Raw genomic sequence first — 20,981 nt, forward strand, 5'->3', positions numbered from 1 at the left:
TGATAAGGTAAGACAGCCATGGATTAGGTAAGAGAGAGCAATTTGACCCTAGGTCAGATCCCCACTTCACACACACACACAGTGAAATGACCCAATTAAGTTATTGCATAACAACAGAGAATTTTAACTATATGTTCGTGATTAACTCAGTTTTATCTTATAGTCCACTAAAAAATCTTTCTCACAGAGCGCTCAGGACCTCAGACTGGCTTGTAGGTTCATACCCGAGAAGACTCGAGGCTGTAATCGCTGCCAAAGGTGCTTCAACAAAGTACTGAGTAAAGGCTCTGAATACTTATGTAAATGTAATATTTCAATTTTTTATTTTGAATAAATTTGCTTTGTCATTATGGGGTATTGTGTGTAGATTGATGAGGGGGAAAAAACCATTTCATCCATTTTAGAATTAGGCTGTAACGTAACAAAATGTGGAAAAGTCAAGAGGTCTGAATACTTTCCGAATGCACTGTACTCACAATCAACTTTACAATTTACATGCTATAAGATTTCAGCTGCCTTATTATTGTATTAATTGTTTATATAACTACTGTTCAGGGAAACTCCAACTCATTTCCTGGTGCACTGCTCAAATCCCCCTTTTTGCCCTCAGAACAGCCTCATTTCGTCGGGGTATGTACTCTAAAAGGTGTCGAAAGTGTTCCAGAGGAATGCTGGCCCATGTTGACTCCAATGATTCCCACAGTTGTGTCAAGTTGGCTGGATGTCCTTTGGGTGGTGGACCATTCTTGATACACACAGGAAAATGTTGAGCGTAAAAAACCCAGCAGCATTGCAGTTCTTGACACAAACCGGTGTGCCTGGCACCTACTACTATACCCCGTTCAAAGGAACTTAAATATTTTGTCTTGCCCATTCACCCTCTGAATGGCACACATATATAATCCATGTCTCAATTGTCTCAAGGCTTAAAAATCCTTCTTTAACCTTTCTCCTCCCCTTCATCTACACTGATTGAAGTGGATTTAACAAGTGACATCAATAAGGGATCATAGCTTTCACCTGGATTCACCGGGTCAGTCTATGCCATGGAAAGAGCAGGTGTTCTTAATGTTTTGTGTACTCAGTGTAAATCGATGTGTGTTTGTTGTAGAACGATGGGACTACTTCCTATCGCTGCAGTAGACTCTCAGCTTTGCAGCGCTATTTGGTTTGTGTGCCTGTGATGTACCGTTCCGATCTGACATTCCGATCAGTGAATGAGCATAAAGTGGGGACTCCCGAGCCTCCAATGACTGTGGATATGTAACCTGATACCGCAGTCCTCCAATTTGGTCTAAAAGAAGTTGATTTATAAGCGAATTACTTTGATATGCCTTGATAAAACAATTACATCACTTTTTTTTTTTTATCAACAAATCACAGCACATATTTATGGGTACAGGTTCTGCTTTTAATTCCTGCTTCTACTTCCTGCTTTGCTCCTCGCAATGGCACCAGTCCCCCTATTATGCCATAAATTACTTGAATGGGGACACCCGTTCTATTCATTATATTTCTATAGCAGCACATGCAGTCAGGAGCGGAGGAGAAAATGTGTGTCTTAAATTATCATTATTATTATATCTTTGCTATTCGAACGGTTATTACAGTGACCATAGTCATTTGGCTGGCCAATTACCATCATCCAAAATTCCATGACCGTCAACGCCCTAGTGAAAACATCTTCCCACCTTCACTGCATTATCCCCAAAAACAACAAACATTTTGCAAATAAAGTATCCAAGAATCCTATGAAATCTAAGATAATCTGTTTAAGAGAGTGATTTACCAATGTGAATAAAGTGTCTCAGACAGTGACTGACCTGGCTACTGTTTCTCTCCTGCTCTGTCTGCTGGTTGTAGAAGGGCTCGTCCCACTTCTTCTCAGCCTGCCAGGCGTACTTCAGGATGGTGCTGAGGATGGCCTCAAACAGCAGGATGCCCAGGTAGATGAGTAGAAAGGTGTTCATGGACCTGAAAGAAACACACCCAAAGATACACACTGTCTGAGATGTACAGTACATACTGTAAAGCTGAACCTGAAATCTGAGAAGAGGAAACTCAGAAGTGTTCAGTGTTGCTGTAGAGGTGCAGAATGTCCTAATGCTCACTTCTCCACTGCAGAGCGCTTCTGGGATTTGCACTTGTAGTTCAGGGCCATCTTGGACTCCATCCCAGTGTAAACTGCCACACCTGCAAATCAAGAGTGGATCTTTACTGAACCCTGAATAGACAACAACCAACTGGGCAACTAGGGACAACAGAGCATAACTGAGGACAGAAAACAATATGATGACAACAGTGAGAGCAAGAAGCCATTTACCAAAAATTTCTTTGGTATTTTTCAATCTTGCTCCTCGAAGCAGCAGGTTTTCAGGTCCAAGGGGTCTAATGAAGCAGGGACAAATTTAAGAATGATACAACATAATAACTTTTATTTCACCAGCAAATGGAAACAATGTGCCATTCCATCCATGCAACTCAGATAAAAATCCAATAAACTAGAATTGGCAAATTTTGCAATCTCACCTTACAATCTCTTCTTCTTGTTGTGTTACCGTTATTCGCCCAACAAACCTGAAAGAAGAGACATTTCTTCTGAGTGGGAAGAGTTACAGAGTAACAGACAAACTGCAACACCAACAATCCCTAAAAATACCTCCATTCTGGCCTGTAGAAATTTGAAAAATAATAAATGGTCCTGTTCAGTTATGGGGACAGTGAAAGGAGAGCGCAGCATTCTGACTGGCCAGTAAGAGCATGGTGTTATGTTCTGGACTGTAGCTGTGACTGTACCGTACCTATACAGATCTGCATCTGGCTGCTGACACTCCACCACAGCATGTAGGGCCTCTAGCCTGGACACCGACTGAGACAACAATGTCTCTGGCACAGAGTAATGAGTCTACAAGACCACAGAGAGAGTAGGGATATGTTCATGGAGAGGGACGAAGATAGCAATTTTATAGAATATAAATAAAACATTTACAATGAGACAGTGAGCCACGAGGCTTGTTAGGTTTCCATTTATAATTGAACTGAATCATTCCATGAATGCTTGAGGGACAAAATCCAATCTGGTGGCTAAAGGCATCCGTCCGCATGCTTCCCAGCCGAAACATATATTATGACGACATTCTGTGATGTTTTCGGTTGTTCGTACACACAATTTTTTTTTCGAGGCAAGCCGAAGTCGGTACCGAAGTCTACGGCCCTTTGTCGGTGATTGGTCAACAGTAGGGATTCTTCAATTAAGTGTTTGTTATCGAATCGTTTTCATGCAAATTTTTGCACTTGAGAAATTCTGTACCAAAAAATATTGTGTTAGATGTAGAAATTGCACGACTATGATGTCCTCTGCAAAAATATCAAAATTAATGACAGATTTATTGAGTTATCTTAGATTAATTCAGACTATTTTGTGGCAGGGTCTCACTACAGCGTGTCAAGATGGACTAACAGTACTATTGACTATTTTTTCTTGTTTTTCAAGCGAAGGTCTTTTAAGGGAGTATGCGAGCACACTCGTTCGGTTCACCTAGCCGAGTTCGGCTAGGCACCAGCCGAACCGAAGCATGCCGACGCCTTTACCCATGTGCAACCTTTCGTTGCTCTAACCCCCTCAGTGAGAAAGCTAGTCCATCCCCCATTGGATTCTAATGTCATTACTGCAACACAAACAGCCATAAAAGACAAGTAGCTGGCACAGAAAGCTGACAGAGAGGCTGCACTCCTGAGATTGCACAAGAAAGAATACATTGCAGTTGTCCCAAAAAATATATATCTTCTGTTTGTGACAATATACTCTTCAAACACGTCACATTTCCAGAGTGGGCTCTCTGGTACTTTAATGATATGACCAATTTTTTTAAAGAAAAAATAGATAAATAAGTAAACTGTTATATGGCAGAAGCATTTTGATTAGAAGCAGATAATTAGATATTGCCTCTGGCAAAAACACGATCTCTCGACAGACTGCATAAGTAGTAGGTCATGGAAATGAAAGGATGGAGACGGGCCATGAAAAGAGCAGTTTTTCCTCCCTCTGTGAGAGGGGAACGCTAATCCTTTTAGGGCTCAGAGAGAAAGAAAGTGAGAGCGGGGACGGAAGATTAAAAGCTCAACCTTTAGATTAGTCTCTCCGTCCAGGCTGGTGGTGGTGATGTGACACGTTCCCTCAGCTCGGTCCGATGATAAGAGGACCAGGTCCACTGGGAATGTCTCATCTTTGGCCACCCGGACTATGTCCCCCACCTGAGCAGACAGCACAGAAAGACACGTCACAACAGATGAATGAGGAGCAAACCTCCCCCATGATATCCACGACCTCAGAATCCAATATTTTCTGAAGACAAGGACAGTGTAGTTCAATAGTGAATGCCACCATGCACTGTTTTAAAAATAGCCCAGTTTTTGCTATGTGAAAACTGATGCATTCCATCTGCAGAACTGTTAAACAACAAACTAAAACAGCACTTGAATACACTTCTGGAATCTTCTGGCAGTTTAATGTATGATTTATTTTACCTTCAAAATGTATTATCAAAGTAAATGAAAGATGAGTGCTAATCTTTCCCTTTCAAGACGATTCAATACATATCTGAATACATGGGCTCTGATACGATACAGGAACGATACGTTTTAGTTTGAAACAATTCAGTGTGATTCAGTTTGATTAGAGAACGAATCGATGCGATGCGATTCGGTTCGATGAGATACGATTCGATTCACTTACATTTGTTGCATAAACACATTCATTTTCCATTCTAAATTAAAATCTGCTGCTGATGGAACTCATGAGCTGGATCTGTCTGAGCCGACTTCTCTCTGTGTGTGTGTGTGTGTGTGTGTATAAATTATGTACGTCTATGTTGTATGCACTATGTAGGCACCTGAGCTGAAGATAGACTAGGCATCTACCACCCCACTACCACTATCAGATTACGGGAGGCAATGTAGCCTATGTTCTTTGTACCCCCACTTTGGTTCTGAAACCACCATCACCCACTAATTAACTTGTCATTTTTGCAGATTAAGTGTTTTAGCTAGTAATGTATGAATATTTACCGTTTACAAAATAGCTATGACATAGCCAATGAATATATAGCACAATTTTGGATTACACCCCCCATCTCAAAATTGAATGGTCTTGACCATTTGGAGGTTTTTATGGAGTGATCTTCTCCTCTTGCTTCGGCCATGCAGTGTGCCTCGCAAAAGTGACTGGTGTCCTCATTATGAAATTATCAACTTTACCCTGTATATCTAAAAATGACCATATACATTGATTGTATAAAGCAAAAACTATTGCTGATGTTTGTAAGCACCGTTCAGCAGGTATACCCAGATGAGTTGTGTCTCCGGTAGCTTACTTTTATTCTGGTAAAACACAATTTTCAACAGTGCATTGATAACAATAACCTAGAAAATTACAAAGGTTGTCACTCAATTAATAAAGCCTAATATCACGGAAGGCAGATGTACCTCGCGTTGGTAAGCACGTAAAGCTGGGCACAGTTTGACTAGGCCACTGATATTGCCTGGGGTTGTTCGACATGCACATTTTATTTTACATTTTTTTACATGACTTGTAGATCAATTACTGTCAACACAGTTACATGCAGTTCAACACTGAAGGAGAGAGGACACATCAGTTGTCACAAAATATGAGGTAGAAAACAAATAATGTGTGAACCGGTGATTCGTAAAGTTTTAATTGATTTTCTGACCGATGCATGCTACATTTGGATCGGTTTGGGATCCGCGGGCCGATGCACTTGCATATTAAACATTTGAATTAGGGACCGATGTGTATAGTTGGCTAGCTACATCTGGCTAACATTTGTTAATTGGGAACAAATCCTCTTATTCAATAACTACCTGGTGAGTAGATAACCAACATTTAGGCAAAGAACATAGCGACTGAGACTTGTCTGTGGGTGGTACCTTGGTTTCACATTCCTGGCCTGGCCAATTGGTTTACTGACAAATCTTTAACACAGTAGTACAAAGCACCAGCCAAAGGTGGAAGGTACATGAAATATAACCATTTGTGTGACATCTGTGTGTGGGTGTATGGTTTGCCAAGTGTTAGGACGGTGTGCTGTACAAGGCAGGACTCATTATGACAGTGTTGTGACTCACTCGGATGTTCTTTGAGCGTGTCTGCACAAGGCTGCCACTGCGTACCACAAACACAGGCGCCCCGTTCACCTCGTTGTCCGCCTTGTGCCTCAGCCAGTCCTCATAGCCCTGAGTGGTGGGGGGAGGGAAGGAAAGAAGGGATGAGATTAAACCATCTAGACATTCTGACATCTAGACAAAGTGTGTATGATAAGCAGCCATATTTAATTGGCTCGATCTACAGTTGATGTTGAAGAAAAAAAGAGGAATTAAAATATGTTAATACTCTCACCTGTTTGATGGCAGTTACTGTGATGACAAAGAACAGAGGAAGTCCACTGGTGACAGGGGAAGTGGGGGTATCTATCATTAGCTGGAAAATAAAGAGATAATGTCAAAGGAGACAACAGCTGGCAATAATGTGGTTTCCTCATATAACCTGAAAACACACTGGCCATTCATAAGCTGATGCCATCTTTATTGCAGAAAATGCATCATGAATAAGTATAACGAAGTAACAAATGTAGGATTGGACACAGTAGCAGCCACAGAATCTTCAGAATATCTGAAGAAACCAAAAAGTGTGGCCTCTGTGTAGCCTGATGCATACTGAAGGTTAGCTGCTAGGGACCTCCAGGCACAGTATGCTCAAGAGCACACAGCAATTATTGGTCACTGCCCACTGAATAGAACTGAGTCATGTCACGCATTGGCCAGCAACAGTTAGAAATTGGTAGACTGGGTGTTGAGGCAAGCCCTTACCTGGACCAGGAATATGATGAGAAAATAAAAATTGGCTATTCTTCTGAACTGTTCAAACAGATTCTTGGGAACAAAATTCCAAACGGTGTACTAAAGACGGGGGAGGGGAGAACAGGAACGTCAGAGTGTGAGTTGTTTGACACTGAAATAAAGTGGTTGAGTAACTTGAACATTTGTTGATGCTTTTGACTCAAAAGCTAGGGATTCAACACCTCTGCCTTACCTTGGATGATATGATTCTGTTGTCTGCAAACCGCTGAGGGACATAATGGCCATGTTGAGGGAAACGGTTTGCGATGTAAACCGTTCTGGTGTCACTTTGATGGGGAGGGTCAAAGCCCTGGAGGAGAGAGAGAGGAGGTCAAACTTCAACCACTCACTCAGAACCAATATGGACAACTTTTACCTAGAGACTGCCTGGCAGGAAAATGACAGCCCAATGCTTTTTGAAGAGCACTGTGTCTATAAGTCTATATTTAAGACATCTTGAATACAAACACTACTTTGCACTCTGATTATCTGTCAGAAACACACAGGCTAGATTATAGCCTGATTATAGTCTGTAGCCAGTGACCAAGCACTGTACTGAACAAAATATATTTGACTGAATTAGCATAATTCTACAGCTAAATCATTGAGAGCATCTTGACTGGCTGCATCAACTGCAAGGTACCCGACCACAAGGCGCTACAGGGTGTGGTGAGTACGGACCAGTACATCACTGGGGCCGAGCTCCCTGCCATCCAAGACCTCTACACCAGGCGGTGTCAGAGGGAGGCCCAAGAAATTGTCAAAGACTCCAGCCACCCAAGCCATGCTACCGCTCTGCTACCGCACAGCAAGCGGTACCTGTGCACCAAGTCTGGAACCAACAGGACCCTGAACAGCTTTTAAGACAACTAAAGAAGACTGCTAAATAGCTAATCAAATGGCTACCTGGACTACCTGCATTGACCCTTTTTTGCACTAACTCTCTTGCACACACACTGGACTCTACCCACACACTCACATCCCAACACACACTACATACATCCACACACACACACACTGATGCCACAAACACTCACTACATCCGCTGCTGCTACTGTCTATCTATCCTGTTATCTAGTCCCTTTAACCCTACCTTCAGTATATGTACCGTACAGTGAGGGAAAAAAGCTGATTTTGTACGTTTGCCCACTAACAAAATACATGATCAGTCTATAATTTTAATGGTAGGTTTATTTGAACAGTGAGAGACAGAATAACAACAAAAAAATCCAGAAAAATGCATGTCAAAAATGTTATAAATTGATTAGCATTTTAAATGAGGGAAATAAGTATTTGACCCCTCTGCAAAACATGACTTCGTACTTGGTGGCAAAACCCTTGTTGGCAATCAGAGGTCAGACGTTTCTTGTAGTTGGCCACCAGGTTTGACACTTCTCTCGTGGGCTGGTCAATAACTTCCTTATTGCAGGGAACTGAAGACAAATTCTAGAATTCTAATCCTAGTCTAAATGAGTAGTGATAGGCTATCCGTATCTTAAAATACATTTCTGTACGCAATTTTCAAAAGAGTCAATTAATCTGGGCCACATGATGGGGATTAATAATGACGACAGTGTGTGTGTGTCCATTGCTCATGAGTAGTGAGAATGAGTGCTGTCAAAAAGTGATTGAATTCAAATGGATTTACCCTGTTTTGATTTATTACAGCTCCTCACTCCATGTAGCTGGGCTCTGGATTTCCCTCAGGACATGGGAGTTGTAGGCTTTGTTAGAGCATGAAATAACTTGACAGTTATTGGCGTAGGAGGGGCACATCAGACCAGGTGACAAAAGCAATTTCGTCCAAGTATGTAGTAGTTTGTCAGAAAGGTAGAAGGCCAAACCAAACAATAGAAAATAATTCTCAGAACAAGGAGTTACTGTATGCAGATGTCTATCAATGAATTAGCTGTGTTGATGATTCACTCATTCCCTGGCCCAGACAGCCATATTGACACTGATACTGGTTACACAAGAATTTCCCAAGAACTCTGTCAAAATGCCTGCCTGTTGAAAATATAACTGTACTCTTTGTAACATTTTCGGCTCATCCACTCTGACATTCCCCACAGCAGCACATACAGTACATATAGCCTATGATTCAAACTAGTGACCACCGATGATGTTTGATCACCAAGGAGGACTAAGACTGTGCTTTTGAATGTGCTCGGGGGTTAGCAGAACAGGCAGATCATTAGATGAGAGATTTTGCCTGGGTGCAGTAAACATGGCCAAGATGGGGAGAGCGGTGTGTGAGAGTGTTGTGCAAACACAAAAGCCCATGGGAGAGCGGTGTGTGAGAGTGTTGTGCAAACACAAAAGCCCATTGAGGAGGGCGGGCTGTGACAGTAATTGAATGCATGTGTTGATGTCTGGCCTCAGTGACGTGGCCCACTCATTCTCACTACTCATGAGCAATGGACACACACACACACACTGTCGTCATTATTATTCCCCATCATGTGGCCCAGATTAATTGACTCTTTTGAAAATTGCGTACAGAAATGTATTTTAAGATACGGATAGCCTATAGCATTCTAGGATTTGAATTTTAGAATTTTTATTCAGTTCCCTACAATAAGGAAGTTATTGACCAGCCCACGAGAGAAGTGTCATTGACTTGAATAGGCTAATTTCAAATAAAATCAATTCAAATTGCATTTGTCACATGCTTCTTAAGCAACAGGTGTAGCCTAACAGTGAAATGCTTACTTATGGGTCCTTTTCCAACAATGCAGAGTTAAGATAAGATATCAAATAAATAAATAAATAAAATAGTGACACAAGGAATAAATACACAGTGAATAACAATATTGAGTAAAAGTAACATGGCTATATACAGGATTACCAGTACCGGGTCAATGTGCAGGGGTACAAGGTAATTGAAGTAGCTATGTACGGTACATATACTGTAGGTAGGGGTAAAGGGACTAGATAACAGGATAGATAATAAACAGTAGCATTAGTTTATACTGGATTAAGCGTACATTTTCGTTAACTGTAATTTCGTTAGTTATGCTCCAACATGCCATCCATCTTGTGCCAACATTAGTTCTTTTGAAGTCTTGGTTCAAATTGATGTCAGTTGGATAGGCTCTCTGCAAGGTTTTGTATATCTTACCTATCATATTAAAATCATTTTCTGACTTAAATAAGACTCCCTCAAGGGTGCTCTGATGTCGAAAATATTTCAAATCGAAATGTTGTGATATGTAACTTTTAAGTTGCACGTATTTGAAAATATTGCTTTTTAATTATGTCATGGAAATACATTTATTTCCTGTTACCAGGTCATTTACGGTTTCTATGCCTTTAGTTTTCCATGTGGACCAATTTATCTGTGAATTCTGAAAAGCTATCCAAGGATTGTTCCATAGGGTTGTGTTTTTAGGGAGTGATATTGATTCTTGTAGAATAGATTTAATTTTCTTCCATATTGTTAAAGTGTTTTTAACTATGAAGTTGTTAATGTTCTTAGCTTTATCCATTGAAAATATACACGTAAAAATATTCTGGGGATGAGCATGCATATCTTCAATATGTACCCATTGTTCCTCTTTAGTGCATTTAACTATATGTCCCAAGTAAAAGCCTCGGGTAGCGAGTTGATACAATTCAAAGTCTGGAAGGTTAAAACTACCCTCAGATTCAGGAAGATGTGAAACTTTCCTTCTTACTCTATGAATTTTATTTGCCCATATTAAGTCTTATGACAGAGTTTTTTTAAAGAATGTATTCGCTGGGGTAATTGGTATTACCGAAAATGAATACAAAAACTTTGGGAGCCATGCCATTCTGAAGAGGTTTATTCTACATGTAAGATTCATGGGAAGATAGTTCTATTTAATTAGATCTGCTTTTATATTGTTGAGTAATGGAATAAAGTTATCTTTATACAGTGAGGGAAAAAAGTATTTGATCCCCTGCTGATTTTGTACGTTTGCCCACTGACAAAGACATGATCAGTCTATAATTTTAATAGTAGGTTTATTTGAACAGTGAGAGACAGAATGACAACAAAAAAATCCAGAAAAACGCATGTCAAAAATGTTATAAATTTATATGCATTTTAATGAGGGAAATAAGTATTTGACCCCTCTGCAAAACATGACTTAGTACTTGGTGGCAAAACCTTTGTTGGCAATCACAGAGGTCAGACGTTTGTTGTAGTTGGCCACCAGGTTTGCACACATCTCAGGAGGGATTTTGTTCCACTCCTCTTTGCAGATCTTCTCCAAGTCATTAAGGTTTCGAGGCTGACGTTTGGCAACTCGAACCTTCAGCTCCCTCCACAGATTTTCTATGGGATTAAGGTCTGGAGACTGGCTAGGCCACTCCAGGACCTTAATGTGCTTCTTCTTGAGCCACTCCTTTGTTGCCTTGGCCGTGTGTTTTGGGTCATTGTCATGCTGGAATACCCATCCATGACCCATTTTCAATGCCCTGGCTGAGGGAAGGAGGTTCTCACCCAAGATTTTATGGTACATGGCCCCGTCCATCGTACCTTTGATGCAGTGAAGTTGTCCTGTCCCCTTAGCAGAAAAACACCCCCAAAGCATAATGTTTCCACCTCCATGTTTGACGGTGGGGATGGTGTTCTTGGGGTAATAGGCAGTATTCTTCCTCCTCCAAACGCGGCGAGTTGAGTTGATGCCAAAGAGCTCGATTTTGGTCTTATCTGACCACAACACTTTAACCCAGTTCTCCTCTGAATCATTCAGATGTTCATTGGCAAACTTCAGACGGCCCTGTATATGTGCTTTCTTGAGCAGGGGGACCTTGCGGGCGCTGCAGGATTTCAGTCCTTCACGGCGTAGTGTGTTACCAATTGTTTTCTTGGTGACTATGGTCCCAGCTGCCTTGAGATCATTGACAAGATCCTCCCGTGTAGTTCTGGGCTGATTCCTCACCGTTCTCATGATCATTGCAACTCCACGAGGTGAGATCTTGCATGGAGCCCCAGGCCGAGGGAGATTGACAGTTCTTTTGTGTTTCTTCCATTTGCGAATAATCGCACCAACTGTTGTCACCTTCTCACCAAGCTGCTTGGCGATGGTCTTGTAGCCCATTCCAGCCTTGTGTAGGTCTACAATCTTGTCCCTGACGTCCTTGGAGAGCTCTTTGGTCTTGGCCATGGTGGAGAGTTTGGAATCTGATTGATTGCTTCTGTGGACAGGTGTCTTTTATACAGGTAACAAACTGAGATTAGGAGCACTCCCTTTAAGAGTGTGCTCCTAATCTCAGCTCGTTACCTGTATAAAAGACACCTGGGAGCCAGAAATCTTTCTGATTGAGAGGGGGTCAAATACTTATTTCCCTCATTAAAATGCAAATCAATTGATAACATTTTCGACATGCGTTTTTCTGGATTTTTTGTTGTTGTTATTCTGTCTCTCACTGTTCAAATAAACCTACCATTAAAATTATAGACTGATCATTTCTTTGTCAGTGGGCAAACTTACAAAATCAGCAGGGGATCAAATACTCTTTTCCCCTCACTGTATGCAGCATACGGCAGGCTAGCTAAATAGGATGACTAAAGACAGTACAGTATGGGGACCACATAACGTTAGATGGCCTGACTGGCTGACTGTTACTGCCTGAACAGATAAGAGATTATTACGTTAAGGAATGAAAAATAATAGTCATCAAATATAAACTAAGTAATATACACAACTGAAATATTGTACTATTTCATAGTAATTTTCTATTGTCTACCCAATGTGGACCTGACAGAGACATTGGAATATTTTCAATGTTTTGGCAATTGAATGTACACTATTTTTGGCTTTGGAATGTCCATGAAAAAGCTCTAAAATCATTGTAACGTCATTATTTCATATTTACATTTTTTTATCGAAACCGAAAACCTTGATTTAAAAAAAGTATCTAACCAAAACCGAACCGACCTCAAAAAGCACTAATCGCTCAGCACTACTGGCTAGGCTAGCTAGCAGGCTAAAATAACTGCATATACCAGTAAAATTATTTTATATACTAGTAACATTATTTTAGAACTGTTAGATGGCGTTATGTATTTCCAAAACGTTGGTTTACTTTAATGTAGCTGTAAGGTAGGTGTTGATAGCAACTGGCTGACTCACGCAGTGCTAACATAACTTTAGCAGGCTGGTAGGGCTAACGTTAGCAGGCTAATGTTAGCAGGCTAGTTGGCTAGCAACCTTGCAAGCTGATTTAAAACAAATTCATAAAGTATTTGCTTATAAGTTGCCTGAAACTTTTATTGAAACCAGTCATGAGTGCAAAAAATGTGGTTTAGTTGAAGTTCTACATTTAAAGTTATTTCTGTTTAAGTTTACATTATAGGGAATAGGCTGGCTTGCCGGGTCCTCCATATTACATCACATCCCGGAAAAAAACATTTTCCGACATGACTTAGGCATTATGATCGTTTTTATGTAATAACTTGAAAAATAGAAAAGGTGTAACTTTGCATTGGGACTTTTGATCCATATGTTACATGTGGTTATGTTTATGCAACCTACCCTTTAAATCAGGGGTGTAATCATTACTCCAAAGAGAAGCAAAACGTTCTGTTTTGCAAGCAAAACTAGCGTTTCTATTGGACAGATTCAGGTAGGTCCTTCCTGGTTTGCTGGCACCTGTCCAATAGAAACACTTGTTTCTGTTGCACAACAGAACATTTTGCAACTGTTTGGAGTAATGATTTGATTACACCCCTGGTAATACTTAATGAGCACAAAAAGGTGCTATTATTTATAGATTTTTATGATATTAGTGAAATCATGAAAATATGTTTGTCTTGCCTAATTAATGGTCTAACTAGGCAATATAAGAGATTCTCCAGTACTTTTGTATACTTTTTAGCTAGTAGTTCTGAAAGCAGCGCTCTAGGCTAGAACCATGGTTTAGCCGGAGGACAGCTATTTCCCGTCCTCCTATGGCTACATTGATTTCAATACAAAACCCAGGAGGCTAATAGGCCTTACCCCCTTCCATAGACCTACATGGTAATTATGACCAGTACCAGAGGACGTCATCCAACCAATCAAAGCTTTTGCAATATGAACTGACATGTTGTCCATCCAATCATAGGATTAGGATCAGAGAACAAACCTAGGGTGGTGTATTGGGGTTGTGCCACAGAGCATTATGGGGGTTCTGTGTGTTGAGAAGCTTGGTGAGTTGGTGACAATAAATAGAGATTGAGAGTGAAAAGTGATAGTTGAGCATTTTTAGGATATTATTCAATTCAAAATAGTTTCTTTCAACTACAGGAGACGGAGGTAGATTATATATTGTTTTTCTTGGTTTTAGAACTTTATTTTTGTGTGGAGTTAGTGCAATTTATTTCAATTTGCCTTCCTCTTTAGTAGCAAGTAGCTAGCTAACGTTAGCTAGCTACCAGAGTGCAGTTTTCTCAGCCAGAATGGCTCGCTAATGCTAACAACAAAGTAGTGGATTTTTGTTGAAGAACCCCTTTCATTGCCCACATCAGATTCAAACTTCTTGGAAACAGCAGCATCGATCATGTATGTAATGGACGAAGGTCTGCATGTTAAAACTGCGCAACACAACGAGAAGGTAAGGGTCACAAGCTTCTTATCGGAAAGAGTTAGCTTTTACTTAGGGGCAAGATGAGGGAAAGTTCAGCTAAAAAGGGCAACAACAAGGAGCTTGCAGAGGTAATTGCACATTACGATGCTTTACATTGTGAGCATATGGAAGTTCCTACTCTCTTCTCTACGATGTCGAAATCATTTCAGAATGATTTGATTACTTCCATTAAAAAGTTAGATTAAAAAGAGGTTGACGCACCACATTTTCCACGCACGCTCAAGTAGGCTTTCCACTTTCCTCCGGTATTTATTTAGCAAAGGTGATAACACAATCACTTCGGACAGACAAGCAAAAACTCTTTACATAAATGTTGCAGCAGCCTAGGCTACACCTAAACATTAGAGATCTGACATGCTGTATGGGATGAAAACGAGACGATTTTTCACTCTGATCAACTGTAGGCTACTAATAATAGCAGCTGCATACAGCCTATGCGCCCTGTCCATTTGGCCAGGGTAAACAAATTGGTAACGTTATGTATTTATAGTCCATTTGTTTGTCAGGAGAAAATGTGAATGTGAAAAAATTTGGTTTATATTCAAATTTGGGCTGCCTATACCTTTTCAATCCAAAACTATTAACTGAAATTAAATCAATCAACAGTCTGTCATCACTATTGAGTAAATGTTTTATTAGACCTACAGTTGCATAGGCCTGCATAAAGCAAGTTCAGCCCTGTGAGTTCTATTGTCCATCGGTTGTCTGTGTCTGTGTAGATGAAACCCCCGTTAGTCTAGCCTAAATATACAGTGCATTCGGAAAGTATTCAAACCTTATTCTAAAATTGATTAAATAGTTTTTTTCCCCTCAATCTACACACAATACCCCATAATGACGAAGCGAAAACAGGTTTAGATTTTTTTGCTAATTTATAAAAAATAATAAAATATCACATTTACATAAGTATTCAGAACCTTTCCTCAGTACTTTGTTGAAGCACCTTTGGCAGCGGTTACAGCCTCAAGTCTTCTTGGGTATGACGCTACAAGCTTGGCACACCTGTATTTGGGGAGTTTCTCCCATTCTTCTCTGCAGATCCTATCAAGCTCTGTCAAGTTGGATGGGGAGTGTCGTTGCACAGCTATTTTCAGGTCTCTCCAGAGATGTTTGGTCGGGTTGAAGTCTGGCCTCTGGCTGGGCCACTCAATGACATTCAGGAACTTGTTCCGAAGCCACTCCTGCGTTGTCTTGGCTGTGTGCTTACTGTCGTTGTCCTGTTGGAAGGTGAACCTTCGCCCCAGTCTGTGGTCCTGAGCAGGTTTTTGTCAAGGATCCCTCTGTACTTTGCTCCGTTCATCTTTCCCTCGATCCTGACTAGTCTCCCAGTCCCTGCCGCTGAAAAACATCCCCACAGCATGATGCTGCCACCACCATGCTTCACCGTAGGGATGGTGCCAAGGTTTCCTCCAGACGTGACACTTGGCATTCAGGCCAAAGAGTTCAATCTTGGTTTCATCAGACCAGAAAATCTTGTTTCTCATGGTCTGAGAGTCCTTTAGGTGCCTTTTGGCAAACTCCAAGCGGGCTGTCATGTACCTTTTACTGAGGAGTGGCTTCCGTCTGGCCACTCTACCATAAAGGCCTGAATTCTGGAGCTCTGTCAGAGTGACTATCGGGTTCTTGGTCACCTCCCTGACCAAGGCCCTTCTCCCCCGATTGCTCAGTTTGGCTGGGCGACCAGCTCTAGAAAGAGTATTGGTGGTTCCAAACTTCTTCCATTTAAGAATGATGGAGGCCACTGTGTTCTTGGGGACCTTCAATGCTGCAGATATGTTTTGGTAACCTTCCCCAGATCTGTGCCTCGACACAATCCTGTCTCGGAGCTCTACGGACAATTCTTTCGACCTCATGGCTTGGTTTTTGCTCCGACATGCACTGTCAACTGTGGGACCGTGTATAGACAGGTGTGTGCCTTTCCAAATCATGTCCAATCAATTGAATTTACCACAGGTGGACTCCAATCAAGTTGTAGAAACATCAAGGATGATGAATGGAAATAGGATGCACCTGAGCTCAATTTCAAGTCTCATAGCAAAGGGCCTGAATACTTATGTAAATAAGGTATTTCTGCTTTTTATTTTTGATAAATTTGCACACATTTCTACAAACCTGTTTTCTCTTTGTCATTACGGGGTATTGTGTGTAGATGGATGAGGGAAAACGTAACAAAATGTGGAAAAAGTCAGGGGGTCTGAATACTTTCCGAATACACTGTAATTAATATGAACAAGTATATGGTTGCTGCATTTTTACAGGGTTTTCATCTTCCCCAGGGCCAGGAGTTTTTTCATGAGTTTTTTTAAACCATGTGACCTGATTAGAAAAACTGGTCCCATCATAGCCTGTATAAAACCTTTTTACAACTGATTAATCATTGTCATACCCTATAGGGTCCGGAGTTTTCCTGGTTAGGTTATTAGATAAGGAAAAACTCTGGGCCCCAGGGGGGAAAAATTGCCCCACCACTCTGGGACCTATGGTGCCACCAGTCTGCTCGCAGTTGTCAGTCTGTGGATGATCAGGGCTTTACTCAGGAACGTTTCTTGGGCTACTTTAATGTGTCAAGTGGGCGAGATGCGCAGTCTGTGTATGACTTTATGAATTCTGAGATGTCTGAGTTTAACTTCATTGAGGAACTTGCTGCCCAAACCTATCATGGCACTGCTGTGATCCCTTCCCAACACTGTAAGTAGCCCTCTCATTCCCCATTCTTGTAATATAAATATATTTTTTAATGCTTTAGGTAAAAAATAAAAATAAAAAAAAACACGCTTTGTCGTCTCTGTGTGGTCCGCACCTATACCGTGGGTCTCCCATCCTCCTAATCTTTTCATGTCACCAGCTTCCACTGGTGTCTATTAATTGTCACAAATACCTTACTCTGTCATTCCCAAACATTCTATGAATTTATGAATGACCATATCTAAGTGCTCGCTTGTCAGAAAATGCACACAAAAAAGTGTCATTCTTCCTGGGCTGGGGGTGTACATTAACAGATTTTAATAAGAGTTCATGTTGTTAAAACGCTGTCAGTTCCACTTTAAGATGAATACACTAATTGTAAGTAGCTAACTAACTCTCGATAAGAACGTCTGCTAAATTACTCAAATGTAGCCAATTATAGCTAGCTGGCTAGTTAGTTAGTTAGTTTTTAGTATAACTGTATTACTGGCCAACAGCTTAGCTCATCGTGTATAACAGAACAGCCAACTTACTATATAAGATAAGTTTGAGTAACGTTATAATTGATAAGTGAGCCCTGGTTGGATTTATGCAGTAGCTAGCTGCTAGCCATGCTAATGTTTGGTAAACAAACAAGCTAGCTAGCTCAGTGACAGCTGCGAACTTACCTTACACAGGCAGCCAGTTGGTCGGATTCTTAACTCAACTAGCTATCTAAATCATATTGTTTCATGTGCATCAACGCCTTTCTCAATAGCAAAGTACACTTGCTATCGGATATTGCTAGCTAGTTAGTTAGTTAGCAAGGAGACTTTGCTTACCAGCTGTTGCCGTATCCACCGTAGTAGCATCCTTGCAAAATGTCATCCAAAGTAGCCAGCAAGGTGGCTAGCTAGCTATTCCAATAAAATCTTCCCAAACCATAAATATTTCCTTTTACAGGCAGGTCTTCTTGTGTCTGTTACACAAAACATCCAGGCTGTGTGATTATGTGATCAAAGATGATCTCTACCATTACGTGGAAGTAATTATTTCCCTAGTAATGTGACAGCTACGAAGTCTCTCGTCCATAGAGAATGATAGAGGCCTCTAGTGGACAAAAGGCTGTATTAGCATGGGCAGCGCCATTGACGCTTCCACCATTTTAATGTAGTCAACTGGGTGGGACTTCCAACTTCTTTGGCTGATCCCTCCTGGTGACCCTGTTGGAGTCATATCCAACCGGTTCATCAGGAGTGATCAGCCAATTGTGAAGAAGAACATTGTGTACTTCAAAATGTGACCCACCACCTGGATTGGGTCCAATGTAGCAAAATTTGAAATTGTGTTTTTTACATTGGATTAAAGTAGAGCTAGAAAATGGTATATCAATGGGAAAGTCATCCTGCTTTTAAAGTTCATAAACCCCACTTTTGAGAAAATGGCCCGTGAATGTTTTGGTACACCTACTGGCGAGCTCTTCTTTCTCTACACCCATTCAGCATTGTTCACACCCTCTTAAGCCTTACATGCTGACTAGACCGGGCGTGTGTCCGCATGCGCCATCACGCGCATGTTGATTTTGTCCACCCACACCAGACGCGACCAGGACATGCAGGTTGAAATATCAAAACGAACACTGAACCAACTATATTAATTTGAGGACAGGTCGAAAAGCATTCAACATGTTTGACAATTTAGCTTGCTGTTGCTAGCTAATTTGTCCTGGGATATAAACATTGGGTTGTTATTTTACCTGAAATGCACAAGGTCCTCAACTCTGACAATTAATCCACAGATAAAACGGTAAACCGAGTTCGTTTCTAGTAATCTCTCCTCCTTCAGGCTTCTTCTTCTTCTTTTGACTTTATATGGCGGTTGGCAACCAACTTTAAGGTGCATTACCACCACCAACTGGACTGGAGTGTGGACCTCAGTTCATCTTTCAGTCACCCACGTGGGTATATGCTCCTAAAGACCAATGAGGAGATGGGAGAGGCGGGACTTGCAGCGTGTCAAGTGTCACAAATAGAACCAAGTTCTATTTTAGTGCCTAGCAATGCAGACGCGCGCGAGCAGTGTGGATGAAATGATTGAATAACATGTATGTGTACATTTATATTGCAACGCTCGCAGATGTAACGCTAGCGGTGTGGTCAGCATGTTAGCCCCACTAATCTCTTTAAGGATTCACAGTGTAGTAAACAACCAATGATTTCAAGATGAAAAGTGGTGAAAGTAGTAGCAAAAAGTAGTAGTAAAAATACACTTTATCTAGTCCTTGGCCTAATCCTAATCTGACTTTGGTGCAGGTCATGTTGTTCTTCACATTACCGTCTCTGGTATGTGGTATCTAAATAATGATGCTAATTATGCTGTGAGAACAAGGAGTCCGCTTACACTGTACTTTGATTATAAAGGTTTATTATTTCAAAAGATTTCAGCGTAAATTTACAGACATCTGCAGGCATCTGGAGAACAACGGACCCAATATAATATGGTGTTCTGTCCTCCTTTGTCCCAACCAAGTATTTATAATCTTTAACATGATATGGATGGTTTCCCCTACAGACCAATCCCATGACTCCACACAACAGACTTCCTCTGTTTTAGGGTGCCCCTATAGAACTGGTCTCCAGATGCTTCCCTAAGCTGAATCAACATCCTCTAAGATACCATTTGCAAATGTTAGCAAAGTCATAAATTGCTTAGACACCACATATTTCCCCCCTTCGAGACTAATTATGTCTCGAAAATAATAAGAATAGGATTATGACAAATAACAATTTCTCTTATTGAGTATCTTTAACAATAAACCAAAAACACATTTTTCTATGGAGTGTAAATACATTTCTATGAAATATGAACAAATCTTTATGGAGTGTGAGAGCGAAAAACCTGTCTGGCAGCTTTCTTTCCAAATATCCATCAATCAATCAAGACAGTAAAATTATCTCACGGCCCCTCTGCCCCAGGCAACCATCTAAGTACTCCAGATCAATTCATAAATCTTTATCAATGCATTTTAAACTATGATGCAATTTCAATACACATGAAAGCCTCAGCAAACAAAACACAATCAAAAATGTCCACATTCAGGCTGGTCGACCCATCGGACCCTCCTGTGGATTCTCTCTATCCCTGCCTAGACCCAATATCCCTAAGCATCCACGAAATAAACAAAAACATCTGAGATCCCCACATGTACCCAACAACAGCAAATATAATTCTTCAAAAATTTATACAGAAAGAATTTGACACAAATTATGTATTACACATGCAAATATGTCTATATATCATTGCAGACACTGGAATGTAGCCCACTACACTTCATCTCCTCAGCAGTGTCGACTTCCAATGCAACGTCGATGATGGAATCTGAACATTTCCACACCTTCCTTGTTCCACTTCCTCCAGTCCATTCATATTGTCTATGTTTGAGTATTTGAATCCCCTCTACACATTCCCCTATATGCTTCTGGAAGAAAAGAAAAGACCAAACAGTATCTTTTGCAAAACAACACATTCAAATTAAAACATCAATATCAACTAAAAATGATATATAAAATTATATATAAAATGAATCACATTCCATTTCCCCCCTTTGATTCATCACAAAATACTAAAATCACACTAATATTTAAAACCTGTGAAAAATTATCGGATATTCAAAATGGATATCTATCCATCAATACTCCATCCAGTCCCACTTGTTCATCTTCATCTAGATCAGTAACAGTTAACAACAGCATCTGAGTGTTTTCTCCAGGCATCACAACTCCAACCCATCTCAATATCATAGC

General features: G+C 40.7%; 1 protein-coding gene across 2 annotated transcripts in view; it reads right to left on the minus strand.

The window, feature by feature from the left end:
* LOC121540218 (phospholipid-transporting ATPase IF) overlaps positions 1-18,252 on the minus strand; it is a 54,666-nt gene extending 36,414 nt beyond the window's left edge. For both annotated transcript variants that reach the window (XM_041848904.2, XM_041848905.1), the window contains exons 1-11: positions 18,021-18,252; positions 7,109-7,225; positions 6,886-6,975; positions 6,416-6,496; positions 6,145-6,252; positions 4,126-4,254; positions 2,802-2,905; positions 2,530-2,577; positions 2,324-2,388; positions 2,112-2,193; positions 1,824-1,974 (exon numbers count right to left, since the gene is read on the minus strand). In XM_041848904.2, coding sequence (XP_041704838.1) covers positions 1,824-1,974; positions 2,112-2,193; positions 2,324-2,388; positions 2,530-2,577; positions 2,802-2,905; positions 4,126-4,254; positions 6,145-6,252; positions 6,416-6,496; positions 6,886-6,975; positions 7,109-7,225; positions 18,021-18,050 — 1,005 coding nt within the window. In that variant the 5' untranslated portion in view covers positions 18,051-18,252. The remainder of the gene's footprint in view (positions 1-1,823; positions 1,975-2,111; positions 2,194-2,323; positions 2,389-2,529; positions 2,578-2,801; positions 2,906-4,125; positions 4,255-6,144; positions 6,253-6,415; positions 6,497-6,885; positions 6,976-7,108; positions 7,226-18,020) is intronic.
* Between the last annotated feature and the right edge of the window lie 2,729 nt (positions 18,253-20,981).

This window comes from Coregonus clupeaformis, chromosome 26, assembly GCF_020615455.1.
Source record: "Coregonus clupeaformis isolate EN_2021a chromosome 26, ASM2061545v1, whole genome shotgun sequence".
NCBI lineage: Eukaryota > Metazoa > Chordata > Actinopteri > Salmoniformes > Salmonidae > Coregonus > Coregonus clupeaformis.